At 40.3% G+C, this 17,007-nt stretch overlaps 1 protein-coding gene across 1 annotated transcript in view; it reads right to left on the minus strand.

Moving 5' to 3' along the window:
* Positions 1-6,364: 6,364 nt before the first annotated feature.
* The window catches only part of FGD3 (FYVE, RhoGEF and PH domain containing 3), a gene marked incomplete at both ends in the record, with an annotated part of 114,428 nt that continues 103,785 nt past the window's right edge, over positions 6,365-17,007 (minus strand). The window contains 3 exons of the mRNA XM_082004821.1: positions 6,365-6,589; positions 13,710-13,850; positions 16,337-16,489. Of these exons, the coding sequence (XP_081860947.1) occupies positions 6,365-6,589; positions 13,710-13,850; positions 16,337-16,489 (519 nt within the window). The remainder of the gene's footprint in view (positions 6,590-13,709; positions 13,851-16,336; positions 16,490-17,007) is intronic.

A 17,007-nucleotide genomic window follows, 5' to 3' on the forward strand; every position in this document is an offset into this window, starting at 1 on the left:
AACATGACTTCAAGGAGACCTTTTGTCACCCAACTCCAAGAATTTGATGCTTCTTAGCACTGGCTAACAGAGGGATCTGGAGCTTGATTTTCAAAAGGGATTTCCTCATTGAATTGATGCGTGATCCATACCCTCCCCAGGCACCTAAGTTCTGGAAATAGGTCTAGCTCTTCCCAGGTGAATTGGACAGTCATTTTTCTAGCAATGGGTGTCTCTGGCACAGCCTAAGGAATAGGCTTCAGATTTTCTCTCTTCTCTGAGACACAGTTTTACTTCCAAAACTAGTACATTATTGCTCCCTCTTCCCCCGCTGTTGAAACAGCACCCCTGAAGTCCCACCTAGCTCTAAGAGTTGTATGACACACACAGTGAGTTTATTTCCCTTTCACATTCTTTTCAGTACAAAGGGCTTCCTATTTTAATTCTGTTGCTGAGTTATTCCCTTTCCCCATGATGTGGTTTCAACAGCATTTATTTTAATTAAAAAAGACTTCTAAAAACCCAATGTACAATTTTCCTTGTGAAAAAAATTGTGGACTGTCCACCCCATGAGCAGCGTGATGGCACTGTGAGTTCCTAAGACACCTTGCTATCCATGGCTGCCTGTGGAAACAACCCAATGCTTCCAGATTTGCCCAAAGCACCCAGACTACTGTAACTTAAAACCACAGGCAACTTCAGTGTTGAAAATTAAAACTTCCTGAGATCCCTTTACAGCTTCAGTATAATCTGAGTCAATACTAAGCCTTTTATCAAAGCAAAAATGTGCTGCCCAATGTGGATAAGGAAATTAATAAAGCATGCACCAGGCCAATACACAGTTGTTTAATTATTCTTATCCAATTCAGAAGTCATCTGGTACTTGCTGTCACCAGTTTCACACCAAACATTGCCACCTTCAGCTTGGAATTTGAAAGCATCTTCTTCAGCACTAGAAGTAGGACAACATTTTGTTTTCCAGTTTAACCTCTTCTTGCCAGTTACAGACCACTATGGCACAAGACCTTATAGAGAAGAATGCTAATTTTTGTAACAGTGTAAAAGTCTTGATAGATTCTTCCCCATTCTGAAATGCTGGGATAACTGATTATTCCTTTTCAGACTTAAATACACTAGCTACAGACCATAGGAAATCTCTTTGATCTGACTAGGGAACTAAGAAACTCCCCTGTCTGCAGAGCATCTTCCTGAAACATAGAGAAGTTATTCCACATTTGCACGGAAAACACGTCCACCTGACAAACAGATTTTAGAACTCGGGAATTAGAGCTTTCCACCACAGCATGCGTAGTCCAGACACAGGAACACGGAGTCTCTTTAAACTGGTGGGATTTCCATTCATTTCCTTGTCAAGCTGAACATGACTCATCATCGGTCGGTGCCCACCGCATGCACACGCTGCTCTGAAACTAGCTTTTAAATAAGCTTTCTTTGGGGCGGGACAGCACAGAGAGTGTGGGGGGGGCAAAAACACTGAGAAGAGGGAAGGTTCCTTTGAAATCTACTGTCAGTGAAAAACAAATCAACATTGCAGGCCAGATCCTAGGTTCATTTAAATACATCAGTGAAGTTAATATATTTTATTCCAGGTGAGGATTTGTTCTTTGAATTTTGCACCACTTTGATAAGACATGTCTAAGCAACAGTCTTTTACACTGTTGATGCTAGCAGCAATTCTGAGAAGGCTAAGTTTATTTTGCTGCATTTGAGCAAGTCATCCACATAAGCTGGTTATAGCTCCCCAAAACTTTATTTCAGAGACTCCAGAAAGAATTCACCCTCTAGTCTAAATCCCTTGTGATCAGAGATCACACAGTACCTGCAAGGACAGCCAGCAACTGCTTTCCGAAAAGCCTGTTTTATCACTATTTCATTTTACAGCAAAATGCAATCACTCTACTCCGTCAAGCTTCCCTGGGCCTGCAGAGTGCCCAGCCAAGTGAAAACCCAGACAGAAGTGCAAGCCAAACGAAAAACCTTGCCATGCCCCATATGGATTGAAGAACAGAAAAAGAGAAATGGTAGGTATGTAAAACGGGAAGGTGCTTGTTTACAGGATATGCAGTCATTTATATTTAGCCGCTAAATGTTCCATGCTGCCGGTGAAAGACAATGAGGGAAGTAAAGTGGCTGCCAGATAGGTTAACCACCAACTTTAATCTATAGTTTCAGTATTGCTGGGCAGCTGTTTCTGGGAAGCTATGCCAGGATGCAAAATGGCAAGACAACCCCTACTCATCTGTTACATCAGCCCAAAGAACAGGAAACAAGCATTGCTGCCTTCCGTATGAATAAGACCTACTAAAAGGTAATATTGATCTCTTCATGTTTTGGAGGTCACTTTGTGCCTTGAAAAATGTCTGTTAAACTGATGACTTGATTAAACCAAATAAGTGAAGAAAGATACTCTATTAATTTCAGAGCTGAAAACAATATAACATAGTTCTTTCAGAATAAAATAACACTTTTAGCTTCATCATTTGACGTAAGTTCTTTTCCATTAACAGAAAAAATGCTGGAAATCCAGTGTCCTGTACAAGAAGCAAGAGATCTCCTTCACCTTTCCTAAACCATTCAAAATAAATCCTGACATTTGTATCGCCCTCCTCGGAGCTACTCGGTTATGCGACTGAGCCATTCCTGTAATTGGTTTACTGGAAGGACGACTGGAGCAGCAAGACTTCATAGACATAAGAAACCTTTCCTTATATTTCATGTGGCTCTCAAAGACAAATATGCCAGATACAGCTCTGGGTTAATGAAAAATGTGTTTGTGTCAGCACTGACATGTTATTTTCAAAAACTATGCAAACTCAACAAAAAAACCATGCAATGATCAGAGAAACTGTTAGGAGTTTTCTGTACTGCAGTCATCTGTTCTAGATGAATACAACAGCCAAAACACAGTAAAATTTCCCCTCTTTTGCATATGCAATTATTTGTGGATTAAGTACACACCTAATAGATCTGTAAAATATTACAGACAGAAATGACAATACAAAAAGTAAAGGTTAAAACTAAGAAGCTAGCTCTTTATAGCCAAATGCCTGTAAAGTTTATTTGTATTGTTTCTTATCCCAACACTGCATAGGTTGTTCTATAGACAGCAATGGAGATACTCCGCTAAGTTAAGCGTATGCATCCGTATCTGCAGGATCTTTTGCTTTCCAACACTGAAGACTGATCACTATCTATCTATCTCACCCACCCCACCAACCAATATCGTGAGTTTCTCGGTTGCAACTCTTCATTCAACAGGTCATTTAAATAAAATATTCTAGTTTCATCAACTGCAAATACGAATGAGGCTGACTACAGCTTCATATAACCAGCACCCCCACTCTGACAGTGATCAAACCTGTGTGCCCAGGGAAGAGCACTGCATGAGAGGAAGCATTTACGGATGCTTTCCCCAGAGAACTCCCAAGCCCCATCAATTTACCAGCCAGGGACTGACTGAGGTTTAGACTTTCAGTGCACTGCTATAAAACTAAATGGGGAGAATGAAGATTTTGGAAGCTCAGGGACTCCTGCTTGGCTTAGCTGACTGCAATTTTGACATGCCTGTTTATCATCATGTGAACTAGATTAGATTGCCATCATCTTAGGCCCTCCTTTGTGTTCATAATTTTTTTTTTTTTTAAAAAGCAGATTATTTCCTTGATTTGGCAGGATACACAAACTAACCAGGATTCAAGGAAGTCTGAAGTGATTATTCCCTGTATTCTTAAAAGATGTGCATTCAGATGCTTTGAAATATTAATCTCCTAGGATCATGTTCTCAACCTTCATATCGCTGAATTCATTTATGTAAATGACAAACATGTCAGGAACAGGAAAGAATAATCCAAAGCCTGAATAACACCTCAAAAAGGATGAGAGTTAGCTCACTGCAATACAAAGCAGCTCCAACTGCTCCAGATTGTTCCTTCAGCTCAATCAGGCTTTGCGAGAAGATGATACCGTCTGTTGGAGAAGTACGACTGATTTGGACAGCAGTCTCATTGCTGACCATGACTGAGGGAATGAGATCCCCACCTGCAACACCACGAGCTCTTTCATTTTAGGCTCTAGGCTGAGCATTTTCAGGCTATATTGAACAAGAGCAGAACTCTGGGATCTGCAAGGGACTTGTATTAGTTTTCCAGCCAAGGTTTAAGGTGCTGGCTTTAAACTATAAAAGCTCTTGATGATTTGGGGCTTAGTCATAAAGCAGAGATTCCCCAGGCAGGTTCCTTGCCATGTCCCCTGGAAGTGGAAAGATGTGCTGGGAATGAAGTTGCTGCATGAGAACCGTGACACAAATGCCCATGGGTGCCATCGTGCGTTATCATTCCAGGTTTACTACAAATATTTTTTATAATTTTTTTTTTAAAGAAGGTGAACTGAGGAATACAAAACGATTAGATGTGTATTTTGACATATTTATACAAAAAGAACAAAATGAAGAAAAACTGCAAAGAACGTGTGCTAAAGATTTTTCTTGATTAATAAAAATAATAGAAAATGAGAGATGTAATAAGATGCATTAATTTTGTTTTGGTTTACCATTCATCCCTTCCAATTTCTCTCTTTGTAACAAAGAAAAAGAACCAGGCAAGGGGAGCAATATAGGAAAAACTTAAAAAAAAAAAACAACCCAAAACCAGAAATATTACAAAATGAGTAAATTTTCAAGGCAAGCCTTCTACATCATTACATTTTCAGGGAAGCTTGGGGGAGGAAATAACACACCCTGAAAAGAATTCCTTTTAATGAATTCTTTTACATGATAAAAATTGCTCTGCAAGAAACCTTTTTCATGCTAACTGTTTAGGGGTGAGGGTAGGGAGGAGAGGGGAAGATGCAAGTCTCATGAAATTTTACCAGTAGCTATTTAAATACATAGATTCTGATTTTTAGCATCATGGACTTCAGGTATATGATTTATTACACCAATCTAAAAAACGAAAACCAAACCCCGAGCAAGGAAAAAAACAAATCCTTTTCTGTAGGTAAGAAAAATACTCACTGATGCAGATCACTAATTTTCAACAATCCTAACAAACTCTGGCTGTATGGAGTAGCTCTTTCTTTCTACCAACATCAGAAAATGTAGAAGGCTGAAGAGGAAACGAAAGTTAAATCAAACCATTTAAAAAATACAGTACTGTGACAGATTTTATTTCATTTTTATCAGTACTACATGCTTACTACCACTGGGAACAGACATGCCTTTTCTTTGTTTTTTGTTTGTTTGGGGTTTTTTTTAAGGTTTTTGTTTGTTTGGGGTTTTTTTTGTGTTTTTTTTTTTTAATCTATATTAAAAGTTGACCTAAAGCTTGCTGTGCCTTGGAGAGCTGGCTCAGGAGTTAGCTACATGAACTTTTATTTAAATAGATAAGCACTTAAGTTTGAAAATAAGACAAATACAGGTGAACAGGAAAATTAAATTACAAATTCAGTTCATACAAGTATCTCTTATGCTATGCACTACGTCCTGTTAATTAGCTGTGATCTTTCAAAAGTTCTTAAAATATTTATGAAACATTATTTACAAATTATATAAATAAATCCTAGGTCACTTTTAAATTAACCAATACAACAAAAAAGTCTTTTTTGTACTGTGTGTACTAAAAATGTTCTTGTTTATTGATCATAACCCAGTTTGCAGTATAAAACATTTGTTCACTTACATCAAAATGGGTTCAAATAGAAGGAAGGAAGGTATTGGTTTCAAAAGAAAACAAAACAATATTATAAATGCTTAAAACCAATGAGGCTTCTTAATGTTCTTTTCTGCACAGTTTGCAGTCATTTTCAGAAGTCTCTTCTACAGTATTTGTCTTGTGAACAGGTCATCTCAAAATAGCAGAGACATAGTTTCAGCAAAGGGAAAATATTCAGTACATTGCTCACACTTCACAAAGACCTTTTACCAGGAGGGAAAGGACAGAGAACGGAATGTCAGTGGCCAGCACAAGCCTTTACAACATTTAACTTAAAAGGCAGCATTTATAGAACTAATCACAGACTATACACATCCTGCACTGAACAGCAATCAAAAGGACTGGAAAATATACATTTAGGAAAACAAGAGACTGATGGTTTTCCATTACCTTTGTTAAAATTAATGCTTTTCTCCTTGTCTTCTGTTTTAAAACCAGCATTGACACCACCAACAACTACAACTACCTTTGCCTTTAACATAATATATGCCAGGTAACTACTGTACGTGAGAAATGTACAATAAAAGGAGAGAAACCACTGAATTTCCTATGCAGACACATGAAAATATAAAGCCATACAGATTCCAAAGTGCCATGAATACCAAATTCAAGTGATGGTTTATAGCATGTAGGAGAGAAACTAAATGGAACTTGCTCTATGGGTTGCCGAACCCTTCGGCTGTATCTTCAGTTTCCCCTTTGGCTGCTTTGGTGAGAATTTCCATCCATTTCATCTGCAGTTCTTCATCTTCTGCACCGAAATATAGAGTTTGCTGGGACTGGCAAAGCTTAAAAACATGCTTTACTTCAAACTTCTCACCAGAACCTGGTAAACTGACTTCATATCCAGGCAGAGGAATAGGACGTGGGCTCCGTCCATCCTAAAGAAGAACGAACAAATGTAAAAATTCAGCAACAATTGGTATTTGAAATGGGAAGAATGGGGGTATACCGCATGAGGAGGAAAGATTTCCTCTCAATGAGATTAAAGAAACAGCCGTTTCAAACAGTTTAAAACTCACTTTGAAGTAGTAAGATGTAACTGGAGACGCACTACCCTACACCCCAGACGCGGTCAGGCGCTCAGGCTAGGCAGCTGCACCACGACTCTCGGTGTTGTCTCGGTGTGTGCTGCCAGCTGACGAGCTCCCGTGCCAGAGCCACAGCCGCCATCCCTGTCTGCGGAGCGAACACGCACACGCACACTTAAAGAAGCACATGAACGCAGTTCCGGTGTACGCGTGCATTCAGCTCCTCGTTCAGTATTGTAGCTTAGAAAATAGAGAAGAGGCGATATCGACTGCTTAAAACAATAAAAGGCAATGACTTATCGGTGCTTTATTCTTCTTATTTAACAGACTTCCTTTCACAGTAAGAATATAGATCCAGAAGTGGCATGGCTGGGGACTTTCATGTAATTTCACATAACTTATGCATGTTGTCTTTTAGGAAAAACCCCTTTGCCTTAGGTACAGGCAATCAGATCCAGCTGAGAATAGTTCAGTGTAGTCCCTTTTGAACCTCATGGGACATTTGTAAGATTGGCTTAAAGGAGACAAATAAGCAGAGCTGGACACCGAGAGACACAAAGGCAACTATCTGGGAAAGACTTTGAAATAAAAGAGAATTTCAGGTTTTAAACCAATTAGTGAATCTTCTCAGAGAGTCTTGGGTTATTTATGATGCCTTTGAGAGATGTCAAGGAAGTTAAAGCTCAGATTCTTGAACATCCTTTAAAGGCCGGATTAACTCCCAGATCTGAGAAGCGATACAGCTCTCTAGCAGTGACATCTTGAGCATCAACCAACTCCTCTACTAAGCTCTCAGGAAAGGCATACTGGCAAGGCAGGATGTGCCATGACTGAGCAAATTGTTTCAACTGATGCCAGCAAAACATTTTCAAAGGTGGGTCCCCAAACTGAAGTCTAAACTACACCGGCATCAAGCATCGTCTGTAGGAAGCCATCCCCTCTCGTAGCAGGTACTTGCGTAGCAGCCTATGCAAGTTCAATGCCTCGTACCAAAGTGAACAGCGCATCCCCACAAAGAGGTGGCAGTCATTTTTTTGTCACCCCATACTGAATGCAGATGACTTAGTAAATCTGGAAGGGGAGCGCAGCTCTGAGAACAATAGCAATAAAACTCTGCTTTCCTAACATTTAGACTAAAGCAATTCAAGTTTCAGAACTGCTCACATCGATGCAAACACATACATTAACTAAAGGGGAAAAAAATACACAGTCAAAAATGTGTCTACACATTTTATTAAATCAGTACAGGTTTCCTGATTTATTAATCTACTACTTGTTATTGTTATGCAAAAATGCCAGAGTCCACCTGCTTAAAGACCAAGCACTATCCAAGGAGATTTACATAACTTTGGGTCAAACGCTAAAGAATTCAGTTTCTATTTGAGTGCAAGTCATTCAGTTAAAAGCAGCATACAATTTCTAGATCCTGGCACCACAGCTGCATCTGTGTAACAGGGAGGTCTTGCTCATGCAGAAGTCTGAACTGCATGTAGAGAGTAGCTCTAGACCTGGATACGTGGTGGTGCTAAAGCAAGCAAATATGGGACAGATGAACACAAAAAGCACAACAGCACATGCAAGCTCAACCATGCCTGCTTCACTGACCTTGCTTTAGAAAAATAGACACTAAGACTTGTCACATGTAAAATTGGAGGTTGCCCATGACAATGAAAAATGATATTGCTTGTAGCCAAAAAGTGCAGTGTAAAAGCAAATCGATGTTTGAATTGTACCTGTTACACCTACCCAACATATGCAGACACAGGCAAATTAAGCAGACTGCCTTTGGTCTTGCTTCCTCCCTTTTCTTAATATGATGCCTTTGCCACTTTCTCTGTACCTGCCTGATCCAAAAGGAAGGGATTTAAATTATCTCTGAAAAGCTGCACTACTGACAGATAAAAGGTGAAGCACTCAGCCTCGAGTCATACCACACACCCAAACCAGATCCCTCTGCGGGACCACAAGCATCTCTGGATTTCCTCTGCCACAGAGCCGTTCCCCTCCCACCTGGAGTCCAACAAATCCAGGGGCTGTTCTGCACCCAGGAAGAATTTGGGCCCTACAGCAAGCATGTAAGTAGGATTTACAGGCACTACAGACAGATAAATGTCATCTTCCATTTTTAAGAGCCTACTAGATTTTGCTGGTTGAATTGTTTTTTTAAAAAAAATATTTCTGTGTGCAACATACTAGGGTTGCATGATATCAGTATTTCATCAAACCAAACTACCCAGTGCTGAGAAGAGCTTTGCTTTAGGGTCGATTTCAACCGTTTTCCTGAGATAGTGAGTGATACACAAATTTCTACAGGATGTGTAATACTGTCAGTAATCACAAGCATTGTGCACTCATCCTGACTCTAAGCAGCATAATACTAACGTGTTATTTATCTAGGTAATTACAGCAGCATTTATTTATTGCTCTATTACCACCATTACAACACCCAGGGTTTAAGATTTGGGAATGGATAGCTCAATTCTACTATACAGGTAGTTCTATTTCATGCACGCCTCCACACAGACATCCCTCTCCCACTGCACAACTCTTTGCAGCATATAAGCTCTCCCCCACAAATATACAGAACAACAGTCCAACTGATGGACCCCTATAATTTTCCCCTACTGCTTTTGAGTAGGCTTAGAAAATCCCTGTTTTTCTGTCCAAACTCCACTCTCTACCCACTTACGATCTAATCCCAACCTTGCACAAACCGTTGGGTTTGTCACTCCTGTGATGCGATGGCGTGCCAAGATGCAAAGCTCTGCAGGACTGTGAAAAAGGACAGGCAGAGTTTCGTGCAGGGCCTGTTAAAGCTTCACCTAAACAGGGTCAACAGACAAGCCACAAAAATACTTCTCTCAAATCCTGAGCCCAGCTCAGCTACTCCCTTATTTTCCAGGAGTAAATCACATTTACATGAAGAATAAAACATTTTTCTTCAGAATTTATAAAGCAAAATTTTCTCTTGGATCAAACTTGATCATTATTACATACACTAGCTATCGCTATACTAGATTTACCCTCCGTATTTTTCCAAAATTCATTACTTCTCTAGCTAGCTGGGACTCCTTAATTCAGCATTTCTCAATCAGGTGTAGTTCATGCCAGAGCTCTGGAGGTAGTTAAGCATTTTACAAGGCCAACAGGGGCAGAAGCTCCAGGTGGAGCCCTTGGAAAGACAGAGCAATTTCTAGAAAACCACTGATCCTTAAGGTTGAGGTGGTCTTTGCTTGTAAGCAAACTCTTATAATTCCACTCAGGTAAACATGACAAACAGCTGCACAAATTCTGTCTGTTTGAGGACAGATAAAATTGGTATGATTTCCATACCTACATAAGCTGTGAATTTTATCCTCATGCATAAAGCCTTATGCAAGACTTAAACCATGAACACTCAGGGGATTAATGCATTCTCCTGGAACAAGGATCTAAAGCAAAAGAGCAGTTTTCTTGCTACTTTAAGGCCTGCGAGTTGTATTTCCATTTCCACTGGCATCGCTTCTTTGGTGTGAGGGCCGGGGGTGCAGGGGATGAAAGCTGTCAGGGATCTTACTGCATCAGAAGCTCCAGATTCAGCTTGGTTTACTCCTTCTTCCCAAGAGGCAGCTATCCCTTCTGTTCTTTTTAAAAATAATCCCCTAACTTTCAAACTCCTACAGTCATGCTTCACTTGGTCTGTGTTTCAAGACCTTTAATAACATTGTTGGCAATATTATTCCCAAAAGGTACCTTTTTTTTTTTTAAGGCACTGAAATGCTTCTTTGCAGGCCTAAAGAGGTTTGTGAGATGCATCAAGGTGGTTGTACAAAACAAAACAACACCTGGGAAAATAACGTTCAAGCATGTGAGTGGTTCCCGACTGATTCCAGACACTCAGCCACCAGGAAAGAAGCTCTGATTTTTTTCAGAAGTCTAATGAACAGTATGTAAACCAGAACTAATAAGAATGTTGGGTTAATACCAAGGAATGGGATTTGCTTTGTTATTTTTTTTCTTCAGTTGGGTGCAAATTGAACAAAGTATACGAGTGGGAATGGTAGGCCCCTGAAGAAGGGACTAATTTTTGTTGTTTATAGTCTCAGACTGTAATTGGTGATTCCTGATAGTAAATCCTGGCCTGGTTCTTGAATGTAAAATAGATCAACCTTGTCCTCTGCTTTCCTGCTGCTTTACTGGGAGATTTATCTCGCACCTGAAGTAGTCGAGGACACTAACCACTAAATTTAACTGTCATAAAATCGACAATCAGTGTCAAAGGCACCCTCTTCCCCTAACAATAGGATCTTACTAATAATATCAACAGAGGCTCACGATCAAATTTGGCAGGACATGGATCAAAGAAAATAGCATCTGAAGCACAGAAGCTCCTCCAGCTTCCAACCCTGGCTTTACACGACTGTCAGGAGCAGGCCCGCAGAATCAAGCATCATTCTGCTGTGCACTAAATACAGCTGATCAGTGTCCCCTGGGTTATTAATTGTGCAGCCCTGAGACAATCCACTGGGCATTAGGCGAATTTCTCTTTCTAGGTCATACCATGTAATTTTTGGCAGAAGATAAGCAGTACTGCAAGATGTACTTTTCACAGATGCTGCAGTCTGAACAAAACTTTGTCATAGGCCGTTCCTCATTTCTCATCCACTAGTGACCATATTGTGTTCTTGTTGTAATTGCTTGTGAAGAGATGGAACAGTCAAGAATATTAGTATTTTCTACTGTGACTTTTAGTATTTTCTACATACTAAAAAATCTGGGGGTGCTGGTCGACAGCCGGCTGAACACGAGCCAGCAGTGTGCCCAGGTGGCCAAGGCGGCCAACAGCATCCTGGCCTGTATCAGCACTAGTGTGGCCAGCAGGAGTAGGGAAGTGATCGTGCCCCTGTACTCGGCACTGGTGAGGCCGCACCTCAAATCCTGTGTTCAGTGTTGGGCCCCTCACTGCAAGAAGGATGTTGAGGTGCTGGAGCGTGTCCAGAGAAGGGCAACGAAGCTGGTGAGGGGTCTGGAGCACAAGTCTGATGAGGAGCGGCTGAGGGAACTGAGGTTGTTCAGTCTGGAGAAGAGGAGGCTGAGGGGAGACCTTATCGCTCTCTACAACTACCTGAAAGGGGGTTGTGGTGAGGTGGGGGTTGGTCTCTTCTCCCAAGTAACTAGTGATAGGATGAGAGGAAATGGCCTCAAGTTGTGCCAGGGGAGGTTTAGATTGGATGTTAGGAAAAATTTCTTCACCAAATGGGTAGTCAAGCATTGGCACAGGCTGCCCAGGGAGGTGGTGGAGTCACCATCACTGGAAGTGTTCAAAAAACGTGTGGATGTGGCACTTCGGGACATGGTTTAGTGGGCATGGTGGTGTTGGGTTCATGGTTGGACTTGATGATCTTAAAGGTGTTTTCCACCTTGTAATGATTCTTTGATACTATAATCCTGGGTGAGGAAGGCCAAAGAATTTAGACCTCTCTCCCTCTATTCCCACTCTCCTTCCTCAAGCCTGCCTGCGTGACACACTCTGGGTTGGTTTGTATGGGATATAGGGTTTCCACCGGTCCTTTGCTGAGGCACACTTCACATCAGCTGAAAAGTTTCAAGCAAAGCCATTCCTCTGCTTTGCTTTTTAAAGCTTTTTCCCTTTCCCCAGACTCTGACTCCAGACAGATCTGAAGATTGAGTTTGTTGCATTCGTTTTTGTGCTTGTTTGAGGCTGCTTGCTTTTTCAACTTGTAATTTCAGTCATGCATCCCCTGCTGACTAGGAGGGAAGCCAGGCAGCCCGCTGCCCGCGGGACGAGTTGGAAGCTTACCCAGTGTGGGGTTTGAATCCTAGACAAAGCCAAGTGGGCTGGGCCTGGAGCTCCAAATTCAAGCTTTCAGTCTCTCAAGCACTATGCTTAAAATATTACCCACACTTGTTTAAAACCAGAGGTGCTCCTGCTGACAAGCAGCAAAACGAACACACTTCTAAGGACAACATGTACTTCTTGTTGAACATTTGCTTTGGGGTAAGCTTCACCTTGAATAGCTTTACAAAATCATGGGTAATACTTGTTTCCCAGACTGTTCCTAGCCACAGCTGTACAAACTAACGCTACTAAAGCAAACCCTTCATATCACTACAATCACAGCAGGGTGATGGCAGCCTGAATTCGCACCCACTTCTTCTCCCATCCTACCCAGGAGATAAAACAAAGCTGTATATAAACATGACAAATGCCGAATACAAAATTGGATAAAGGGGATCTCATTTCAGAATTGTCATTCTTTATCTTCAGCACTACGGAAGCATGACTGATATTTCTATTTCAGATATTCTATCTTGGATATAGATATTTCTATCACTTGACTTTCATCACACACAAATACTAGTTAGCTTCAACAGCACACTTTAAAAAAAATGCTTACCACAGTAATTATTTCAAGTAAAGATAAAATCATATGATGCTATGACAAGGAGCTTTACCAAACACGGTCCATTTTTCTGGCTGAAGAATATCTACATTTCCACAAATTCCTCCACCCTCTCAACCCAGAACTAGGTTTTTTAAAAAAAAAAAAAAAAAAAGGAAAGCTTGAACCAGCAATTGCAATATTCAGACTGCTTCACAGCTCTATACATTTCCCAGGAAAGTGCTTTCCCTAATGACAGGGTAATAAAACCTTTGAATACACCTGTCTGAAACCCCTAAAAAACCCAAAACATAACCAAATTATCCTTGTTTTGTCCTTTTTTCTTAAAAAATGGAAAAGAAAAGCAATGAGCTTAAACATTTGCTCACAACCATATCAGCAGTAACTACAGATAACAAGGAAATCTGAAATCTCTGAGGCTTTGTGCTATATTCAGAATACCAAGATCATTTTTGTTGTTGAAAACAAGCCAAATCCTTTGACCTATTTCTCAGCTTGACATATTTTAACTTACGCTTTTTTTTTTTTTTTTCTGTGAGTTAACCCTCACATGAATGTCATTTTACCTGGCTACTCCCTTGCAGATACAGAACAAGAGGTTCAGTCTTGGGGATGGTCACCCACATTTTGTACCAAGTCTTCCCTTTTTCAAGGAACTGGAGGTAGCTGCTGAAGAGGCTGTTTTCAGCTGCTAAGATGCTTTGCTTCTGGATGAAGGGAAAAAAAAGAAGAAAAAAGCCAGCTGTTTCCATTGATGCGTATGTGGGCAAAATACTTAGAATTAAGTATAAAATATACTTCATTTAAGTTGTCCAGACTCAAATAATATTGTAGGGCAAACGCTGGATAGCCCAAAACCAAACAAAAGTTTAATCATTTTTAATATACCATCCAGAAATAGCACAATTCCATGTAATAGAGGCAGATGCTGAACTACTGCTTCTAGCGGATGTGAAGTTAAATTCCACCTCCACCACGTAAAGTGAGAATGGCAATTAAGATGAAGCAGCTAGTTTCTTGTTTAGTAAAGTAGGCTGGGAGATGATTTCAAATTAATGAAAAAGGTGTATTAACAGACAGTCTTGTGCATAGATGCAGAGAGATGTGAGACAAATCAGAGAGGACTGGGGCAAAAAAAAAAAAACCCTGAAAGACAGTTTTGCCTTTTGAGAGAAAGCAGAGAAAAACAAAATTCCTGTTCACATTAGACTTTGCACAGAAGTCTCCTGGGGGTTTCTGGCATCTGCTAATAACATTTGTAAAGAAGCAATCTCCTCAGCTTCTATTAAGCTTGTTAAGTAAGTTCAATGTAAATAGGAGGGGGAAAAAAAAGACCAGCTCTGATCTTTCTTTTTTATACACCTACTTTCTTGCATTTTACCTGATCCTTTGAAGATTTAGCACAAGGCTAGAGCATATGAGGGAAAAATGACTCTTTTCCTTGGGTTTTTACAGCTTTCCATTGTAATCTGCTTTCTGAAGTAAAGCCATAGGTCACATTTCACTGGTTTGCTTTTTGGCTTTTCAGATTAACAGAGCTCTCAGCTGAGTAGGTGTAGGTTTTCACTTTACTGGCAAACAGCTCTGCTGAAACAGGGCTAGAAAGTTTATCATGAGATACCACAGACTATACTGATGCATATTAAGTGCTCATCATCCGTAGGCATAGCTGTAGCATATATCTGAAAGTTTTGATGGTAGCAAGCTCTGGATCCAGAATCTTCTCTGCGTTCTGCAGACGTGTTAGTTCAGGAAAGGGCAACGTGCATTTGTAACTGTACCCAACTTTGTATTTCTGAGATTCTGGACATGCCTGGGTACAAAGCTGACAAAGCACCTGAGCAGCAGAGTTCACGCTGGCACGTTGTGCGAGCGTAATTTTACCTGTGTAGGTACATTTAGTAGCCTGGAAAGAAATATGACATGCTGGGAAGCAGAGGAGAGCAGGGCAGGGTCTAAGAAGACTATTTGAGGATGCATTTATTACAGGAGCTCTGGATATGCACGGGCAGGTTTACATTTCTTGCTCATGTCTAGCTCTTTTCCGTGTAGTTTGGTTCTGATGAGTGTGACAAGGCTGTAAGGCAGTCTGATGGCTCACAGGGGTGCCTTCCAGAAAGATATTTTTCAAGGTAAGAACGTTTTTCAGTATAGGCTGCAACTGTTCCCCAGTTTTCCACGCAGTGCTCAAAGCAGGATGACAGTGTATAACAGCATGGCGGGGGAAGGATGATCTGCGATGAAGTTAAGTTCTCAGTGTTTCAGTGGCTCTTTCAAGAATCTGATGTACCCTCAGGAGATGCATCCCTGTGGGTCCACTTTCAATTGACATGAGTCCTCTTTTACACACGCAGTGACTTCTGGCTGTATTTCATACATAAAATAAATAAAACCTTTTTTTCTTCAGGGTGGCCCATGAAAAGCGTGGCATGTAATGGTACTCACAGCTCTGCCCATAGTCTAAAAAAAGCATTGGTAAGAGAAGGTTCAGTTGTTGTAGGTGAGGATAAAACAAATCAGTTTGCCAATACGTTTCTTGTTCTTGTAAAAAATAAGGGTAGGATGTGCTGCTATCATGGTATAAAGCTTGGTGACATCTGTGGCAATTGTGAAGCAGTAGTTTATACAGTATAATTTGCAGAAGTCACATCGCGGAGAAAAGTCTGCATTAGAGCGGGTTTGAGAAAGTTTCGGTGAATCCTGATAGTCATGGGTGCTGTGCTTTTGCACAATCAACTAAGAAAAAATTTGTTTCAATGATATTTTGACAGGTTGTGAAATAAGAAGTGCAAAACTATCTTCTATATGAAGTTAAAAGTGAAAAAAAAAATCTTATTTTGCCAAGTTTTGGCAATAGTTATTGTGCACAACTTAGGATTGGAAATGCACCGTAATAAAAAGTCAGAAGTTTTTCCTCTTTTTTGTTACTTTGAAAGCTGAAGCTTAGCTGCAAAACCTGTGTGCATCACTGTATGATCAACACCCTACAATGAACGCTTGCCATTTACAACCAGCATTTGGGCTGCACGGACATTCAATACAAGTTATAGGCCAGAGGTCAAATACCATGGTGGGGGAAAAAAGATAACCAAACAATTTTATTTATTTTAAATAAATACATTAAAAAAACCCCCCAAAAACAAACAAACAAAGGAAGCTAGTACACCAAAAATTTCTTAGCTAAATACTGTACCTCTGCAGCTAGTCTTTTCTTTTGTTCTCCAACTGCTTCCACTGCAGGGCTGCACGGGCTTACTGGTAACTGCAGAAAACACTCTTTACACACTCGATTATGACGGCTATTATCTGCAAGTGGTTTAAACTCGGAACATTTTGCACAGATCACCTATATGAGAAAAATGGTGCTTTACTAGCCATCCTTAAAACGTAACCCTTCTCCAAGGAAAGTGACTTGCAGAATGGTCGTTATTAAAGTAAAATCTGGAAAACTAATGTAAGCATAAGACAGAGTAAGCAATATATAATATTTACTTGATTTACCTCCATTAAGAATTAACAGTTTTGTGATCCCATGCTGTGTATCAATACACCTAATTAAAGAAAACATTCACCTTTGGGGAAATACTTTATGATTAACATCATCCAAGTTTGCTTTTCTTTTCTTATATGCCTTTATGAGTCAAAAGGGCTTAGGCTGAAAAAGCAACTAGAGCTTTTTAATGCCAATCCTAAAATGGTCTAGGAAGGGACTGACTGTCAGAGTAAAGGTGGCTGATGCTTCCGCATCAGTTAGGCAGTTCAGCCTGATAGAACTGAGGAATCCAAAAATCACTGGCCATTTTAAGAACATAGTCCAACATATTGCCCATTAAAAACTATTTGTCTGATGCCAAATTAACACTT

This window comes from Phaethon aethereus, assembly GCF_964289735.1.
Source record: "Phaethon aethereus genome assembly, chromosome: 11".
Lineage (NCBI taxonomy): Eukaryota > Metazoa > Chordata > Aves > Phaethontiformes > Phaethontidae > Phaethon > Phaethon aethereus.